The 18844-nt window shown below is 47.6% G+C and overlaps 1 protein-coding gene across 1 annotated transcript in view; it reads right to left on the reverse strand.

The window, feature by feature from the left end:
* USP31 (ubiquitin specific peptidase 31) overlaps positions 1-18338 on the reverse strand; it is a 54111-nt gene extending 35773 nt beyond the window's left edge. The window contains exon 1 of the mRNA XM_026650692.2: positions 17730-18338. Within this exon, the coding sequence (XP_026506477.1) occupies positions 17730-18338 (609 nt within the window). The remainder of the gene's footprint in view (positions 1-17729) is intronic.
* Positions 18339-18844: the final 506 nt, after the last annotated feature.

Raw genomic sequence — 18844 nt, forward strand, 5'->3', positions numbered from 1 at the left:
TGCAATGCATACCAGCAAGGGGTTCCACCCCCACCTGCCCTGAAACCTTGGGTGCCTCAAAGTTTTGCTGTTGTATCTCCCAACCTGGGTCACTCTCCAACAGCATGCAGGGCACACCCTGAGTGTCTGTGTAAGGCTGCAGCCCTGTTCCAGCAATTCTGACCCGAGGAGCCTGTCAGCTACACACCAGCCACACGCTGGCTTCCAGCAGCCTTGGTTACTATGTGCAGGGTGACCCCAACACACTCCCAGTCCCAAATTTTCCCCAAATTGTGTGTTCTGCACTGTCCAGCCCTCTCCTGGGCAATTCAGTTAAAGTACCAAACTATTGAAGATCTGTTCCCTTACAGGGACAACAGACCTAATATCTAGAGTTACCCAAACAGTACAGTTTAAACACAACACTAGATTAGTTTTGATTAAAAACAAGTTTATTTAACTACAAAGAGATGCAGTTGTACTCACTCAAGATATTAAAGTCAGAAATGGTTACAAAATAAAATGCCTTTTAGTAGCTAAAACTTAAACTAGATTTGATTCAAAGTAAAATCCTCACCACGTTACCAACTACACTGCTGACCACATTTTCAGGTCAGAATCACACCCAAAGTCAAAAGGCTGGTTCCTTTGTCTTCTTAGATGAGAGAGAGAGGGGAAGGGAGAGAAAAAGATAACCTGGGGTGTTTTTCCCCTCACTTTTATAGTCCAGTCACCTTTGAAATGCGTTGTCCTGAGGGTTACCCCTAGACAAAGTTCCTTCCAGCTGACAGGACAGAGCCATGGAGTGTCCTGGTGAAAGAGGTTCTCTGTTGTTCTAAAAGGCAGATCGATCTGTTCCCGCTCCCCCTCTTTGTCAAAAATGGCCACCAGAACAGTGATTGCTAATCAACTCTGATGACAGCTCGCTAGAGGCATCAGCTTGTCCTTTGTCTTTGAGTAACCGGTTTACCCTTCTCGCTGTTCCAAGAACCCTCTTTCCTGCTTACATGTTAACTGAAGTAAATACATTTCTTTGTTTAGGATAGACCTGTTTAACTACTGCTTAGTCAGAGCTACGTTGGTTTGAACATGTGCTAACAACATCCTAAGGGGGGATTCGTAATTTTACACATAATGTTGCTACACCCATTGCACCATGATATTATTGACCAGTGAGTTATTAGTTTTCAAATTGATACCTCCCAAGGCATATTCTGTACAAAGATAATGACACTGGTTTGCAGGATGTGAATACAGGGGTGCATTCGGTCACAACCCACCCCCCAAACAGATGGAGGCTTAGCATCCCCCGGATTTCCAGCTGATCTGGAGTCATTCCTCAAACAAGTGTTAGATGGTGGCAACTATGCACGGGCTCAAGGACAAGCGCCACTTCTCCTGCAGCAGAGGATGAGGAGACCTTAGGTCACCATCAGCTCGCCCATCAATTTAAGAAGGATCAGATACGAGGGTGGGATTTGGGGAAGGGAGAGGATAGCCCAAATAATCCTCTCACTGACCCTCCCAAAAGTCCTAATCCTAGCCCTACAAAGTGGCACGGGCGGGTTAGTGCACAGTCACATGGCTACTAAAGCCATTGGAAGAAAGATGTCTCTCCACAGGGCTTTTTGGCTTCACAGGGTGAACATTCTGCAACATGGGGACTAACAAGAAAGATCAGCCAGTCGGAAGACCATGGCCCAAATTCACTTCACCATGACTTCTACTCTAGTTTAAGATGGGTCAGAGAAGGACAGTCCTTTGAAATGGCACATTGGTATTTCAAAACAGTACCTCCCAATGACTGTTGTATCCTAGTGAATATAAAAAGCCACCTCCTACCTCAGATGTAGACATTTAAAGAAAGCTTTTGTATACTTAGTCCACACAGAAATAGCCAGTTTTATGGCTCCTGGTGAAGTTTTACTCCAGGTTTTATAGGGCTCCCTCACTGCTGGTTATGTTTGTATGTACTACAGTTAACCTTCCTAGCCTTAGCACATAAAATAATGCCATCTGGCCAGACAAACAGCAGGCCATCCATTATTATTGTGCAGATGGAGAGGAATAAGCCACATGCAAATAACAGCTCCATGGCTGTTTAAAAGCTCCCTGCTCTATCTCAGATGGACACTGAGCTGACAATGCACTGAGCTCACCACTAGCCTCCCAAGCGTGTTTGACTGTCATGCTGCCCTGGTACTAAAAATACGGTGCTTATAACTTTGATTAACTGAACCCTTTTCCTTTGTGATTGAATTTACTACGAGGCTGTAAAATCTGTCTTTCAGAATTTAAGAAGGAAATACAGCCATCAATCGGCCATCATGAAGATAAATCAGGATTTACCGTCTTACTGCATATGAAATTGCTAGGAGAAGCGTTAAGGCTCTTTATCCTTATCCAAAATTGCTTCATGAGTCTTGTTGCCAAACACAGCTAAGCAAGGCATTCCAAAGAGGAAAGCGGAAGCTTCTCTGGCAGCGTGCCACCCCCAGAAGCTGCTGCTACGTTCTGTTCTACACCAGAGCACTCGCCTTCTTCAGAGAGAAGTGTGCTAATTTGCTTTTCCCTAAAGAAAGTCACAGACTCGATAGAAACTGGCATATTAAGAAGCAGCACAGTGGATTCCTAGCCCATGTTTGATACAAATTCATAGATCAATGAACACTGCCCAGCTCTCCCCATGCCAGTAGTCTGGCAAAACACTAGCAATTAGCCCCATTCCTCTAGTTTTAACCTTTAATGATCCTATTTCTAGTTTTCTCTAATTTTGTTGAAGAAAAAACAATTTTCAAGGACATAATCATAAGCCTTCCAGTAAAATAACCCACACCTTCGGTCACACAGCAATTGGGGATGGGACTGTGCAGACAACCCTGCTGTTAAAAATATAAACATTCAGTGAAGCAAACAATATAGCTAAACCTGGGTCTCAATGCTACTGGGCAAAATACCAAGGACGGAATGTGGATGCTGTTTTCACATGAACAGGATTCAAAATGTAGTTAAAATGCAGAGACAGGGCACAGGATTGGGACTCAGGAGACCTTAGTTCCCTGCCACTGACCTGCTGTGCAATCTTAGGCAAGTCACTTCCCTTTGCAGTTTTCCTTCCCACCTTTTTGCCTCATATCTCAAATTATGACTGTAAACCCACCGGGGCAGGGACTTGCTTTTATTTCTTCTGTAAAGCTCCCAACACATTTCATGTGCTGTAAAATAATGAGAAGTTAACTGTCATGTCAGTCACATCTAAAATGGTCAGATGTCACTAATTATTCTTAAAGGCCAAATTTTCAAATGGGTCCCTGAACAGGCTCACTTCGGTGGCAAGCACACTCACCTATAAATGCTAGTCTGCAAACGAGGGGGTTAGGACATATGGATTAATTTCGGTCTGATTGGAACAAGTCACTCACTTATTTTATCATGTAAAAGTGGGTGACCAAAAGGGTCAGTTTGATGTTTTTGCGGCTTAACTTTTATCATATAGCTAAAGCATGTGACGTAAATTACAGGCCCAGCCACCTCTGAGATCACATACCTAATTAGCACTAAAAGCTTTTTCTATCTGGCAAAGCAGCGCACAGCTACAACTGGACAGTTGATTCCCCCTCCTTGTGTTTGTTTCCTTTGCCTTCTAGAGATGTCAGGCCTCATTGTCACTTCTTCCTTACTGGAGACCTGGCTTTGCAAGCAATCAAGTCAGCATCTCCTGGCTGTTCAACATTGAAATTTGCTTTCAGTTTCTACCTCCTTCTCCTTTACCATTCACAGATCAAACTCACCCATTAAACTCAAATCGCCAGCAAGCCACTGAACTTGACAGATCGAAGCAGCAGCCTGATGAGGACCTGCTTTCAGTGAGCCCTCCTCAGGGTCATCAGAGCAAGGAGGCAGCAAACACTGACTAGCATTTTGAAAGATGTGTGGCATCTTCTAGTAGCAACTACAGACAAGTAGTAAAAGCAAAGCTCAGATTTTACTGATGATTAAACAAAAAAATATTAACTCAGCAAGACTACCAGAGACTTTAGTGAATAGCAGGTCACATTTACTCTAGATAACATGCCAGAAGTGCTGCAATGGTTTTACAGAAGGTTTTTAAAAACTCTCTTTTCAATTTTATTAAGAAAAAGCACCTGACGATACCAACTAACAGAGCAGCTGTGGGATTAGCACTCAATTCACCACATCTATACTAACCTTTTTTTGGAAGTCTCCCACCACGACATCTCTGTCGGTGATAGCACAGAGAGGGCACAGGCGTTTCAACCACAATGTCACCTTGCCTAGAGCTAAGCCAGTCTAGACAAGCACAGTGCCAAACACACCAGCAGTCTATACTGGCACTACCAACATATGAAACTGCCTGAAAAAGGCAAACATGAGGTGACTGGGTTCAAGCCTGCATCCCATCCACTCGCGCTGAAGCAGAACGGACAGGCTGGAGTGATCACTCGCTGAGTGGAGCGCACTTCAGATAACAGTACTGCCTCACTGCAAACTCCACTAAACATTAACTGAGAAATGCTCCCTAAACAAGTTTTAAACCGTGCGTTGAGTTGCTTCTTTCACAAGGAGAACTATCCATAGAACAGGAGAAGGGTGGGCCTGGAGCGAAGGCTAGAACCACATACTACATATACAACTACACCTCTACCTCGATATAACACTACCCGATATAACATGAATTCGGATACAAAGCGGTAAAGCAGTGCTCCGGGGGGGCGGGGCTGCGCATTCTGGTGGATCAAAGCAAGTTCGATATAACGCGGTTTCACCTATAACGCGGTAAGATTTTTTGGCTCCCGAGGGCAGCGTTATATCGAGGTAGAGGTGTATTTTAAAACAACAAACATGCAATTGAACCCTTTGTACAGAATAAAAAGAACTGACCGCTGTGCTGAATGTGCAGGATACAAGATATTAAACTCTGACCGGAAGGGGGATCCCATTGCCCCTATAATAATGAATCAGTCTCCTAAAAGGACTGTCTTTTAGTCAAATGCGTGGGATGGAAGCGGAGAAGCTCATGGCCCAAGTGACTGCATGTGCAGGGAAAAAGGTCCTGCCCAGAAGGTCAGCATGGGCCAGGCAGCCCAGGCCAGGCACCAGACTGGGAATTTCTAACCTCTCGCCGTCTACCAGGAAAGTAGGATCAATAGCCATGGACTTAAGCACTCATTAAGAGTCACCTTTTTAAAGGTCAGAAGCAGAATTAACAGATGAATGACCAGAGTCCAATGTTTATCCAACTTACAAGGAAACTGAGCTTTACTGTCCCTATAAAAGTCAGTGATCACAAGGCAGCATGTGTTAATGTTTGGATAAAAGATATATAACCAATCTGTACTAAAAGAACAGCCTTTATGCGGGACATAGTTCAATTGTCTATTGCAGAGGTTCTCAAACTTTTTTTTTTTCCATGGACCACTTGAAAATTGCTAAGGGTCTCAGTGGACCACTTAATGATCTTTCCAAATGTTGTTTTTACCGTTAGCTAACTAGTGTAAAGCACTTTGGATAAAAGTGCTACATAAAAAGAAACTTTTTTTGTTCTACAAATAAAAGCACACAACTCATATTAAAGTATCAGTAGTCTTACCTTTCTAATGTGATGGATATGCCCTCTCTCCTCGGCCGCAGCAGCCCCCAAGCTGGGGCTGGGAAGGAGGGGGGTCTCTCCCTGGCAGCCGCAGCCCTGGAGCTGGGAAAGTCGCCTCTTTCTCTGGCCGCCGCAGCCCTGCACCTCCCAAATTCCCCCCACCTTCTCTTCTCACCCCACTGCCCCCTCCAACCTACTCCCAATTCTCCCCCAAAGCCACCACCTCATCTTACACGTGCGTTTTTTCCAGGGTCCAGGCACCTAATTAGTGGAGCCACGCCTGTGCGGCTCCACTAATTAGGTGGGTAACCCTTCATGATCTCGTGTGCGGCCACCCAGGCGCTCACCGTAGAGGGAACCATCCGCGGACCACCTGAATGGAGCTTGTGGACCATTGGTGGTCTGCGAACCACAGTTTGAGAACCTCTGATCTATTGCAACACAGCTAGCTCTTATTTAAGCAGATAGAAAAAAGAAATATTTTATTCTTTCTACTAAGATTTCACATAGCAAACTCATACACAGTAGTGGGAGTTGTCAACAGTCAGCAAGGAAAGGCAATAACCAATTCCTGGAAACAAGTCAGTGGTCTTTGGAAAGCACTGCCTCATGCCATAGTGATTATATTCAAATCCATATATTGGATCAATTCTTCCTTCATCCCTAGATTTCACCGTTTGTACAGACTTGACCTAAACTGATACAGAACATAATGCTTTACCGTACTTGTACTAACTGGTAAGAAATCTCCCTGTTACACAAGACGCATTCCTCTCTCCGAGGTTTTATGTATATAAGGATTTCACTGTTCATACCACATGCACTTTGAATGCATTTGTCCACAGAACATTTTGCTTTGCTGTCCCCAGATTGCGCACAAGTGCTGTTGTGGGGTTAGGGCAACTCTCCTAGCAGGATGTTTCTATTCCCCCACCGAAGCAAAGCCCGAGGATGGAGATGCTCTTTCCCCCACCTTTTCAAACACGTGGCATTTACCATATCTAAAACAATCAATCATTGTGAGTTAACTCCATCCAGTGTGAGATGCTACCTCTGTCCAAGGTGCAGAAGCAGTAACATTCATTAAAGCGCTTGATATTCTAAATAGTCAACACTCATCCTGACCTTTAACTACTACCACCCCTAATTTGTGCAGTTAGTTCCATCGTGATTTCTGTGGATGGTATTTCTAATGCACCCAACACTACCCTGCACTTGGTTTTCCCAGGACTGTGGATTGCTACTACGTTTTGCAGAGCAATGAACTATACCCCATTCTAGGACTTCAGCACCTTCACAATATTGACAAGATTGCTCCTCATAGGACTGGTGCTTACATCAAGAATGTCCCCAAAGCATGTGCATCTTGAAACCCTGTGATTTATTTCTATACAAATACTAAGTATTATAAATTACACAAATAACAGAATGGGTGCAGTTTTGTCAATATAATATAGTGATAACATTTATAGCACTCCTGGTAGTGATCCATCAGCTCTGATAAGAATCCAGCTCAATATCAAGTGTCTTAAACTTACAGTGCTCCTTTAAATCAAAGTTACAAAAAAAGGCAGTCCTCAACTTGTAGAACGTAAAGTATCACCATGCTCTAGCCAATTAAGGATGCTTTATAGCCTATGTACTCAGGTCCTGCACTGACAGGCAGTTAGTATGTAAAGTTCAAAAGAGAATATACAATATTGTTCCCAGCCGAAGCCCCATCAGAAAGGAGAACAAGAGCCGAAGGAAGGCCAGTTAATGGAGTTTGGAGAGTGTTGAAAGTGGGATTTTCAAAGCCTAATTCTCACTGCTTTTAATGGAAATTGGACACCAAGATCCTGTAAGCAGCTTTAAAAATCTCTATGGCAGAGATTGTTCTATGTATGTCATCAGAGTCCAAAAGCCATTCAGAGAAAGAAATGGCAAGTCTCCTGTGACAAACAAGTCTGAGGCACAGCACTGCTTACCCAGCAGTTGCTTGTTGCCAATTCCACAACATTACAAAGAGGAGAAAGGAACCACAGGCTGCGAAATTGGCACTAGTTAGAGCAGCTGCTCTCATTAGGCAGACAAAATGCTGAGCAGGCAGGAGAAGCTGGTTGTTCCATTCTGTAAGGGCAGGAGAACCATAGGAAGCAGAGAGAGGGAACACACTCCACCGCTACATCCAACAGTGCTTCCTCAGAATCCCTGGGAAACTTTCCCTTCCAACCCTGCCCAGCTCCATTACATAGGGCTATGCTCCCAACGCCAGTGCTGAGATGCTACTGTACAAACAGACGCAAGTCGCTAGATTTCAGAAGAGAGGAAGAGCTGCCATCAAGTTGTTTTTCTAAAAAGCCAGAGACCATGTGAACACTCAGAAGCAAAAGTAGTTGTGACAGAAGGGTTAGTATGGGTCAAAAAGAGATTTAGTATAGAGTACAATTACAGTAAGAACAAGTTAAAGCTATTCTACAGTTCTAAACGTGGACAAAGATGTTGAGCCCCCTGGCAGGCTATAATCCATCTGCTTGGCAGGAGTTCACGATCTGGGAGGAGATTATCACAGCTGCACGCTTCACTGCACCTCTGCCCCCTTTCTGGTCTCTGGGAGTGCGTCCCCCTGTCCCACCCGAGGTCGGGCCTCATGCTTTTACCTCTCCTGGGACGAAATTCCATGATTCTCCCACTCTTACCCAGGATGCTGTAGCCCAGAGCCCACTCCACCAATCACGGTTATCAAGCAGGTCTGACTAGGTTCTTCCCTTCAGGAATTCTGGACCAGTGGTCACTACATATACCAAACAGCTTCCTCAAAACCAAAGCATTGCTATGTTGTAGGAATAAAGCACTTAAAGAAAAAGGATTTTAGAAATATACATGCATGTCTATCTCACCAAGTGGCTTACCATCCCCAATGGTCACCTAGACAGGCCTAGCTTCTTCAGACACCTCCAGCTGGTGCCTGTATCTTAATCTAGTTCCCCAAGCAACTCCCCCCTCTCGACAGGCAGGCAGAGTCCCTTTTTACATTGCTACAGTCCTTCTGGCTCCCTCCTGGCCTGGCCTCTCCTCTCAACAAATCAGGTGTTTGCTGAGAAGTGGCTTATTTTGAGCGAGGCTTATTACAATTTAGGACTGGAAAGTACCTTTGCTTCAAGATAATTTGCTGCTTTTTCTCTATTGATTCAGAGACCAAAAGGGAATATTAACATTTAGATGAATCTTGGGTGCAATAATGTCATTGTCTATGTGTCTCTTTAAAGGTTGTGATAGACTGCCTAATGGATAAACTGCCTTGTGTTAAGTCAGGTAGCTAATCACCAGTGATGCTTAGGAAATAGATTTACATCAAAGTATTCGTGACCGCCTGTTGTTCGCCTAAAGACTCCGAACTGTATAAAGATGCCTTGGGTCCCAATCCTTTTTATCTCAGATCTGCTTGATGCTTCATGCAGGGGAAGCTTAAGCCTAAGATTGAGATCTCTAGTCCTAACCTGAAATCACCCTGAATATAAATATTGGACTATAACCTATTAACTAATTCTGAAAGAACTCTTTGCAACTACAAAGCTCACCATCTCTGCTATGAATCTGAATCGTACTCATGTCTGTATGTATACTGATCTTTTAACCAATACTCTTTCTCGCCTTTTTTTTGTAAATACATTTTAGTTTAGTTAATAAGAATTGGCTGTAGGCGTGTATTTGGGTAAGATCTGGAACATTCATTAACCTGGGAGATAATGTGTCCGATTCTTTGGGATTGGTAGAATTTTTTTTTATGTGATCAGTAAGATTTCCAGTAATCCTCATCATATTTGACTTGGGTGTCTGGGTGGAGGCCTGAGGCTGGGTTGCTTTAAGGGAACTGGCTGCAGACACCATCTGTGGATCTACCCGCAACGGACTACACACAAAGCATCGGTCTGAAACAACGATAATCCAGTGGAACTGAATAAGCACTTTTATTACAGGTGCTCTGTAGAATCAGCTTTTGACACCCCCATGATCAGAGGCCAGGACACAAATCCAGGGCTTTATTTAAAAAATAAAACAGGTCCTAGGAGACTGGAGAGATCCTGGGACACACACAAAACATGGTGTCTCAGGCACATCTGACCAAAGAGTGGATATTGATTCTAGCTATATAAACATCGTCTTTTCACTGTAGAATTAGCCAAGGCAAGCCTGCTCCACTGAGCTCCGCAGAGTTACAAGAGATATGTTATACAAACTCTCTGTCTTAATCTGATTTTCCGGGTTTTTAAAAAATATGATTATATGATTCATGGACCATGGGTTAGGCAATTTCTCACAGGCAAACTGAAAGGAAGAAAACACCTTAACTGCCACAGAAACATCGAGAAGGATAAAGGGCTGTCAATAGGGTTCAGACTGAGGTGCTCTCTCTCAGAAGGCAAGTCATAAGAGCAGGCAAATAGAAGAGAAGAGACACTCAAGGACCAAGGAGGAGACAAGAGTCAGCAGGGGTGCAAGTGACAGTAGGAAGTCGACAATCCCTGCAGATCAGCATTTTCTCCCCATCCCAACTTACTCCACAGAGAGAATGGGAAATTGTCTTTGTCCAGCAACAGTCCAACTCCATCACAAAGCAAAGAGGACTGGAATTTCCATAGCATGCTGGCTGCTACACTAACACGGTTACAGGAACTTTACCTTTGGGTAATTATTTTCTGGTAACTAGCGTTTAGGGCTTCCAAAAAGTCTGCATAGGAAGTTGTTCGGATGGGGTGCAAATTGCTCTCCTCTAGATACCTTCAAACTTCAATAAACGTATTAAAGACTAACTAAGGAAAGGACAGAACTAGGAAACACTGTGTTGCTTCTGATAACAGGATAACATTCATTTAGCTCTCGCTTTTAAATTGAAAAATTCAAGTTCTCCTTATCCCCTAGTTTACAGTCCCCGCCTTAGCCACACAAGAGTATTTACTTACACCTTTAAGAAGCATTGTGCAAATCAGCCAGTTAGCAAATAATCCCATAAATATAGGATTTAACGGCAGGCTCAGGATGGTTACACTTCGGGACAGAGAATGCAAAAAGTCAATTCACTAGAAACAGCTTGTCCCTTGTAAAGAGGCAGCTGAGCACCTGACAGAGTGTAATCGTCAAATCACTTTGTATCTGGTATTAGCCGGCTTGCTCACTCTTTGCACATGTGAAGATGGATCTTACTCAGTGCCAGTCTAAACAAACAGTGCACAGTAAGCTAGGGTGTGAATCTACTGTCCGTGTGGCCCCTCTGAATAGGATAAACAGGAGTATATCAAAGCATGCTAGGGCACTTTTAGCGCATGACAGCAGGGTTCACACAGACAGCTAATGAGCGGCAGGCTATTGCAAGGTGGATTTACACCCCAGCTTACTCACTGTTCATTCAGACAATCTCTCAACAGCATTCCCCAGGATATGTTGCTTTTGAGATCATCCAGAAGGCTCCTCGTGTGACTCAAAAGATTGTATGCCAGAGAGACATACAACTAATATCTAGAAAGAGGAGTTCACCTAGCGGGAGTGGGGATTTTGAGAGAGACGGGAATGCAGAAAAGAGTTCTATTAAAATCTTTTGAAGGCAGAAGTTATTTCTATCTAGGTATTATTGTTATTAATCATGTTCATAATGGTAGTGCTTAAAGCCCAACCAAGTGAGGCCTCATGGAGGCACTGTACAAGTTCAAGAGTAGTAGATGGTCCCTGCCCCAAAGAGCTTACAATATATTCCGTTCCCCGCCTTCCATCACCATTTTGTCACGGCAATGTAAACTCCTCTGCAATCTGAAGTCATTTATAAATTTCCAAATGCAAGTTCAACTGATTATTTGATAATGGCAGTCGAAGGAGTAATTGGTAATAGTTTGTATGACCCATTCAAAGACTAGTTTTCAGATTGTGGACTCCTTGGGACAGGACCATCCTCTCTATATTCAGGAAGCACTTTGCACGCTCCAGGTACTATCAGAAAAATAATGATTTCATGTGTCAGCGTCCCCAAGCACTTCCAGAAATGGTTTCATTATTCCTGCAGTTCAAGGGGTCTGTTCTTCCAGTGCTTATACTGCCCAGCATGATACTCAGTACTGAAAACAGAAGTCTCCACTCACATGAGGACCCTACACTGCAACTATGCACAAAGTAATCACTGAACATGCAGTTAGCTGTGCCATGCCCACGACAGGGACAGCAGTTAGTGGGGCCCAGCTCACAAGTGAATTAACAGACCTCCACAACAAAAAATATGGAAATAGCAGGACTGCACTGGAAAGACATCAGTGGATTTCCTGTGCGGAAACAGACCGGATTGCTGGCCATTGTCCCAAATTCAGAAGATTGGGGAGCCCAAATTGTGTCAGTGCAGCCCCCAAATGGGCAATTGAACAGGAATCAAAAGGGCACATCTAGTATATACATAGGGTGGGTCAGCATATTACTGTCTATCTTCAGTAAGAAAGTGAAGCATGTGAAGATTACATATTCTGGAATTTGATGGGACCTAGTTGCTCAGATCAAGGTAGAGCACTAAATGCTGGGACCTGCAGTCTCCATTGGTCGCACCACCATTTGGATAATGGAGCCCTATGGGGCCTTCAAGAGCCACATCAGACCCACAAACCACATTTCTGGCTGCTCTTGCTAGAATCCGGTACATCGTCTCTTCATCCCACCGTGCAGGAAAAGAATTCTCCGTTTAGATGAACAAAATGAAGTCTCCACTGTCTCTTAATCCTCCATGGGAGCGCAGAATTTTGATACTCCAAAGAGTCATTGTTACAAAGAAGGTAGTTTAGTAGTACTGTACTCTCACTATGCTAGGAGTAAAGTTATTCCAGGAATAACCTCTCTTACTGTAGCTTTGTCCGGTGCCTTTCATCCCAAAGATCTACAGTGCTTTAAAAACTACAGACACAAGATCACTTTCCCCCCACCACAGAAGGGACCTGACTTCTGGGGCAAACAGCACAGCTATTTAACAGCACAACACTTTACAGTATCTTAAGGCAGAAACTAAAACTGCAGAAGAAATGTTGAAGTAGGCAGATTGCACCCAAGTAAAACAGGAGTTGGCACAGATGTGGAGATTAAAATCCTCCACTCTTGCAAAAAGTGAAATTGGATATTTTCACATGGTCAGAAACTTGGTTTGAGTGTAAGAATCTACTCTTTAAAATGACTGACTCTGTAAGAATGGCATCTTGCTATTCAACAGACCTACTTTCTGCATGTAATCAGAGTCAGACTTGCTCACTTGAGTGACAAAAACAAGTTTTAGTTTTAACACATTAGCACTGCAGAGTCCAGACAGCAAGGTGGATGCTTTTCGGGCTCTCAGAAAACCAACAGAATTGTTTATCAAGTTTCAATAAAACACTGAGAATGAAAATACTGGAGTTACTAAGGATAGAATCTGATCTGCAGAATATTTATTACTGGTGACCATATATGAGCCAGAAAGAACCTCATTTGATTTGTTGCTTGAGTCTGTGGCACTATCATGTAAAATGCAAGTTTGCTTTTTTGAAGACACTTAGAGGCTAAGTTAGGTCTCTGGAGCTGCTGAAATACAAAAGTTGAATCCCACAAGGCCCCTTATGGAGAGGCATGTTTCAAATTAGAACCACACTTTGCATTCCTCCTGAAAGACAGCGTCAATACAGTACTCCCCAGCATCATGCTGGGAAGTGAATCACTAACACCACGTCCTACAGCACCTGCAGCTAGACTACAAAAATTGGAAGTCATATTACAGCACCAGTGCAATGGTTCTCAACCTGTGGCCCAATCAGCACACAGCTGCAGCCAGTGTGACAGGGTGGGATAGCTCAGTGGTTTGAGCATTGGCCTGCTAAACCCGGGGTTGGGAGTTCAATCCTTGAGGGGGCCATTTAGGGATCTGGGGCAAAATCAGTACGTGGTCCTGCTAGTGAAGGCAGGGGGATGGACTTGATGATCTTTTAGGGTCCCTTCCAGTTCTATGAGATATACTACCTCTGTGGCCCTGAGGATGTGCTATATATTGTGTGGATGTGGTCCACATAACACAGAGAGAGCTGCATATGCGGCCCTCAAGGGTAAATAGATTGAAAACCACTGCATTAGCGGTAAGCTGCTAGGGCAGTCATGCAAACCTGTTCTGTCCTGTCATGGTGCCATGACTACACCAGTGCCTGCAATATTGGTGGCAGTTGTTGTAATACAGGTAATAATTTTTCTTGTGTAGATCAAGTCTAGGGTGAGAGATCTCCTAGGAACACCAAGAAGTAACCTAGCCCAATAATGCTTATGATTAGACCACAAGTTAAAACAAACAATCCCCTTTTCACATCCAGAAATAGAAATGCCAAAGAAAAAGTGTGGCCTGAGGCAAAAGCAAGCAGTTGTTACAGGGGACTACTTGAGAGAGTATTATTTACACATTACAAACTGTTCATTGCTCAGCTTTGCAAATCAGACGACTGAAATATACCTTCTGCTCACTGCCACAAGTTGGTTCCAGCAGGCAGCTTTCAGTTAGCAACATATGGGCCACACAACTATACATATTATTTCAGACATGTCAAGAACCCCAGAATTCTGTTCCAAGGGACTTTGGAATAAAGTTTAAGATAGGAAAAGACCACCAAAACAAAGTCTGGTACACACTTAACTTGCTACGTGCCTGGTTTGGTATTGATGTTAATAAGTTATAAACTTATTCAGAGAAGAGTTCTCAGGCAAACTAGTCCCAAGGGCAAAGTTAGCCACTGGCACTTGAGACTGAAGCTGAGTAAAGAGAGGGGGGGCTAACTTAAAAGTGAACTAGTTTAAGACAGTAAGCAGGGTATTGCTAGCATAGCCAGGTTAACAAGCAACTGCTGCTCTACAGACAAGAAACAAGCTGTTTGCAAACACTGCCAAGTTTACCTTCACACTCAATTTCACCATTTAGTTTTTTGCTTTGCATTACAGAAGTTTCAAACTCTGAAAACTCCAATCTGCTGTTTGTCTGTTTACAGCCAGCTAGCATCTTTGCTTACTCAGAACTGTGAGAAACAACACTCAGTGAAATCTAGGAGTCACTCAAAAAGCTACATAGGTATTGGTTAGTGACTGCCAATGTATAACATAACATGCCTTATGAATCTGCTTATACTTGAGCTAGTGGGCCACATCTGGTCCCAGCTTCTTAATAGAAGATAAACATTTGTGGCCAAGAATAAAAAGAAATATCCACTAAAAAGAGTTCTTTTCTCCTGAAAACACTTAATTGAAACAATAAAGGAATCTCCCTAGTGCACTGTTATTCAAACTTTTTTTCTGGAGACTCAATTGAAGAAAATTGTTGATGCCTGCGACCCAATGGAGCTAGGGATGAGGAGTTTGGGGTGTGGGACGGGGTCAGGGCTGGGGCAGAGGGTTGGGGTGCAGGGGTGAGGCCTGGGAGGATGGGGCCAGGAATGGAATGCTTGGGGACATAGAAGGATGTGGGTGTGGGGACAGGGCTCTGGGCTGGGGGGGCAGGTTCTGGGGTGGGACCAGGGATGAGGGGCTTGGGGTACAGAAAGGGGCTCCAGGTTTGGGGGGGCTCAGGGCTGGGGCAGGGGATTGAGGTGCAGGGTTGGGGCCATAGGCACCGACTCTGTGGGTGCTCTGGGGCTGGAGCACCCACGGGGAAAAATTGGTGGGTGCTCTGCACCCACTGGCAGCTCCCCGACCCAGTTCACCTCCGCCTCCCCTGAGCACACCACTGAATCCTGCTTCTCCCCCTCCCTCCCAGCGCTTGCGCTGCAAAACAGCTGTTTCGCGCAGCAAGCAGTGGGAGGGAGGGGGAGGAGGAACGCGGCATGCTCGGGGAAGAGGCGGGGCAGGGATTTGGGGAGGGGCGGGGCCATGCAAGCACCCACCAGCACCAAGAAAAGTTGGCACCTGTGGTTGGGGCAGGTCCTGGTCAGCAGCACAGCAGGGATGCTAAGGCAGGCTTCTGCCTGTCCTGGCACCGTGGACTGTGCTGCGCCCGGAAGCAGCCAACAGCAGGTCCGGCTCCTAAGCAGAGGCACACAAGTGGCTCCACCTAGCTCTTGCCAGCAGGCACCACCACCACCACCCCGCCTAGGAGCCAGTGCGGTGTCAGAACAGGTAGGCACGAGCCTGCCTTAGCCAGGCAGCACCACCAATGGGACTTTTAACGGCCCAGTCGGCCGTGCTGACCGGAGCCGCCGTGACCCAGTGCCTTACATTCCACGACCCAGTACTGGGTTGCGACCCGCAGTTTGAAAGCCACTGCCCTAGTGTATACCAAAGCCCTCACACTTGTAAATAAAATAGTTAAACATTAGGTCAGCCTATGTCAGTGGTTCCCAAACTTTAACAACCTGTGAACCCCTTTCACTAAAATATCAAGTCTCACGAACCCCCTTCTAAAAATGAATATTTCCAGGGATTTTCTCCTTTACCTGAGTATAAATTATAAAAGCAGTGATCTTGGAAATATAAAATTTGTTTTTATGACATGCTTATTACACACTATTTATTAACAACTATTATTTATCATTACAGTATTTTTATTACATTATGAAAACGGCAACACTCTTCCAAGATTTCACTTTCGTAGCTTGTATCACTTTGAATAAGCCTGTTATAAGACAAGGCTCCTACGTTTCATCAATGAGTATCAGATGTGAAACAGCATGAAGGTATTTAAAAAGCCAACTCAAAGAGTTCCTCCTACACAAGCATTCAGGTCTTGAGCAGTCCAAGCAAACAATGCACGTTACAACAAAGTTCAAACTTGTTCTTCATAATAATTTTAAAAGCAATACTAGCTGCCTATTTAATTTTAAAAACAGCAAAAAATATCCACCTCCCTTTCTATTTCTTATGAGTCTTGAAGTTTAAATCGTCTCAGTGTGATAGATATGCTTGCTTTGATCTGCTCAGCTCTTGGAAGTCCAGGGGCCCATTAGGGAATTTTTTCCTGAGAACCCCCTGTAATATTTCGCGAACCCCCATGGGTTCACGAACCCCAGTTTGGGAACCACTGGCCTATGTCAGAGGTGGGCAAACTGCAGCCCGCAGGCCACATCCAGCCCGCGGGACTCTCCTGCCCAGTCCCTGAGCTCCTGGCCCAGGAGGCTAGCCCCCGGCCCCTCCGCTGCTGTTCCCCCCACCCGCAGCCTCAGCTCACTGCGCCGCCAGCGCAATGCTCTGGGCAGCGAGCTCTTGCTGGGCAGCACAGGTGCAGAACTGCGGCCTGACCCGGTGCTCTGTGCTGCGCGGTGGCGTGGCTGGCTCCAGCTGGGCAGCGCCGCTGCCTGTCCTGGTGCTCGGGGCAGCACGGCTGTAGCGCCGCCAGCCACAGGTGCTCCAGGCAGCGTGGTAAGGGGGCAGGGAGCTGGTGGGGGTGGATAGAGGGCAGGGAAGTTCGGGGTGGTGGTCAGGGGGTAGGGGTGTGGATAGGGGTTGGGGTGGTCAGAGGGCAGGGAACAAGGGGGTTGAATAGGGGCAGGGGTCCCTGAGGGGGGGCAGTCGGGAGCAGGGGATTTGAGGGTGATCAGGGAGAAAGGGTGGTTGGATGGGGCAGGGGTCCCAGGGGGGATAGTCAGGGAACGGGGGAGGTTGGATGGGGGCAGGAGTCCTGGGGGGGACGACAGGGGGCAAGAAGCAGGGGGGGTCGGATGGGGGCAGGGGCCGGGCCACGCCTGGCTATTTGGGGAGGCACAGCCTCCCCTAACCGGCCCTCCATAGGATTTCAGAAACCCGATGTGGCCCTCAGGCCAAAAAGTTTCCCTGCCCGGCCTATGTACAGTATTACTAAGCTATGACCTTGTATAACCTGCCTTTCCTCTTGTGTTTTTTTAGTTACAAGTTCTCCCGTTAGTCCTTACCAAGGCTGACCGATTTCCCCCTAGCCCGGGTCACGCTAGCGGTGTGAACAAGGGATGCCCGTGTGCGGGACCACAGCACCGTTGGGCGATACAAATCAGCCCCAATTCAAACCAAGTGCGGAGCCCTGGCAGGGCCGCCCTGAGCAGACCCCTGCCCTGTCTGTGCCAGCCCGGCTCAGCGCAGGGGTGCAGCGAGCGCTGATTTCCCGGAGGACAGCCCTGGCCAGAGACAGGGGTCGGGCGGGCCCCAAGGCGAGCCCGGCGAGCCTCACCTTGAACTCGCGGCTGTGCTGCGGGGTGTACTCCAGCGTCCAGAGCGCCCGCACCAGGTGCGCCAGCTGCTCGGTGACCTCGCCCTTGGGCGGCGGCGGGGCGCCGTTGTCGGGGGGGGTCCCGTCCCCGGCGCGGGGCGGCTCGCCGCCCGCCTCGCCCCCGCCCCCGCCGCGGTACTGCTCCAGCGCCAGGTACTCGGCGAAGAGCTCGGTGTTGCTGAGGCACTGCAGCACGGCGTTCATGAAGCACGTGTTCCCGTGGTTCTTCAGCCCGGCCACCCCAGGCACCGGCTCCGGGCCCGGCTCCGGCGCCTCGGGCGGCGGCTCGGGCTCGGGGCTCTGCGGCGGGCGGGCCGGGTGGAAGCAGCTGGCCAGGCCGCTGGGCGGCGGGGGCAGGCGCGGGGGCGGCGGGCCCCGGCCCGCCTCGGGCTCGGAGCTGTAGTGCGACAGGGTGGAGAGGGTCTTGAGCACCCGGCTCATGAAGCTGCTGAGCGAGCGGGCCGAGCCCGAGCCCGAGCCCGCGCCGGCCCGGCCCCGGAACAGCCGCTTGCTGAAGGAGCGCTTCTCCTTGGGGCCGCCGGCCGGCCCGGGGCCGCTCACCCTGGACATGGCGCCCGGGCCCAGGGCACATCCCCGGCGGGGGCTGCGATCGGCCGCTCAGCCCGCCGGCCGCTGCATGCCCGCCCGCCCGCGGCCTCCCGTAGCGGCTGCAGCCCGGCTCCCTCCCCGCTGGGGGGCTCACCGGGACGCCATGGAGCGCTGGGGGCGGAGCCCGAGCGGGTCACGTGCCCGCCGCGAGGCCGCCGGCGCCATGTTGAGGGCGGGCAGGCCGGGCGCCATCTTTACTACGGTGCGCGTTCCAGCCCGCTCGGGGGCGCCGCTGTGACTCCGCCCCCGCTCCCCCGAGGGGCGGCCTGGGGACCACCTCGGCCCGAGTACAGCACCGGCCCTGGCGGGAAACCGTTCCGGGGCCGGCGCTGTGCGCAGCACCCTGCCTAGCGCCTCCCTCAGCGCCTGCCCACCGGGCAGCCCGCGCCCCGGGTCCCGGCACAGAACCAGCCGGGGAAGGGGGTTGGGTGGCACCAGCGGCCGGGTTGTGACCATCTGCCCCGCCT

Source organism: Terrapene carolina, unplaced genomic scaffold (genome assembly GCF_002925995.2).
Source record: "Terrapene carolina triunguis isolate 2854851 unplaced genomic scaffold, T_m_triunguis-2.0 Scaffold93, whole genome shotgun sequence".
NCBI classification, from domain to species: domain Eukaryota; kingdom Metazoa; phylum Chordata; order Testudines; family Emydidae; genus Terrapene; species Terrapene triunguis.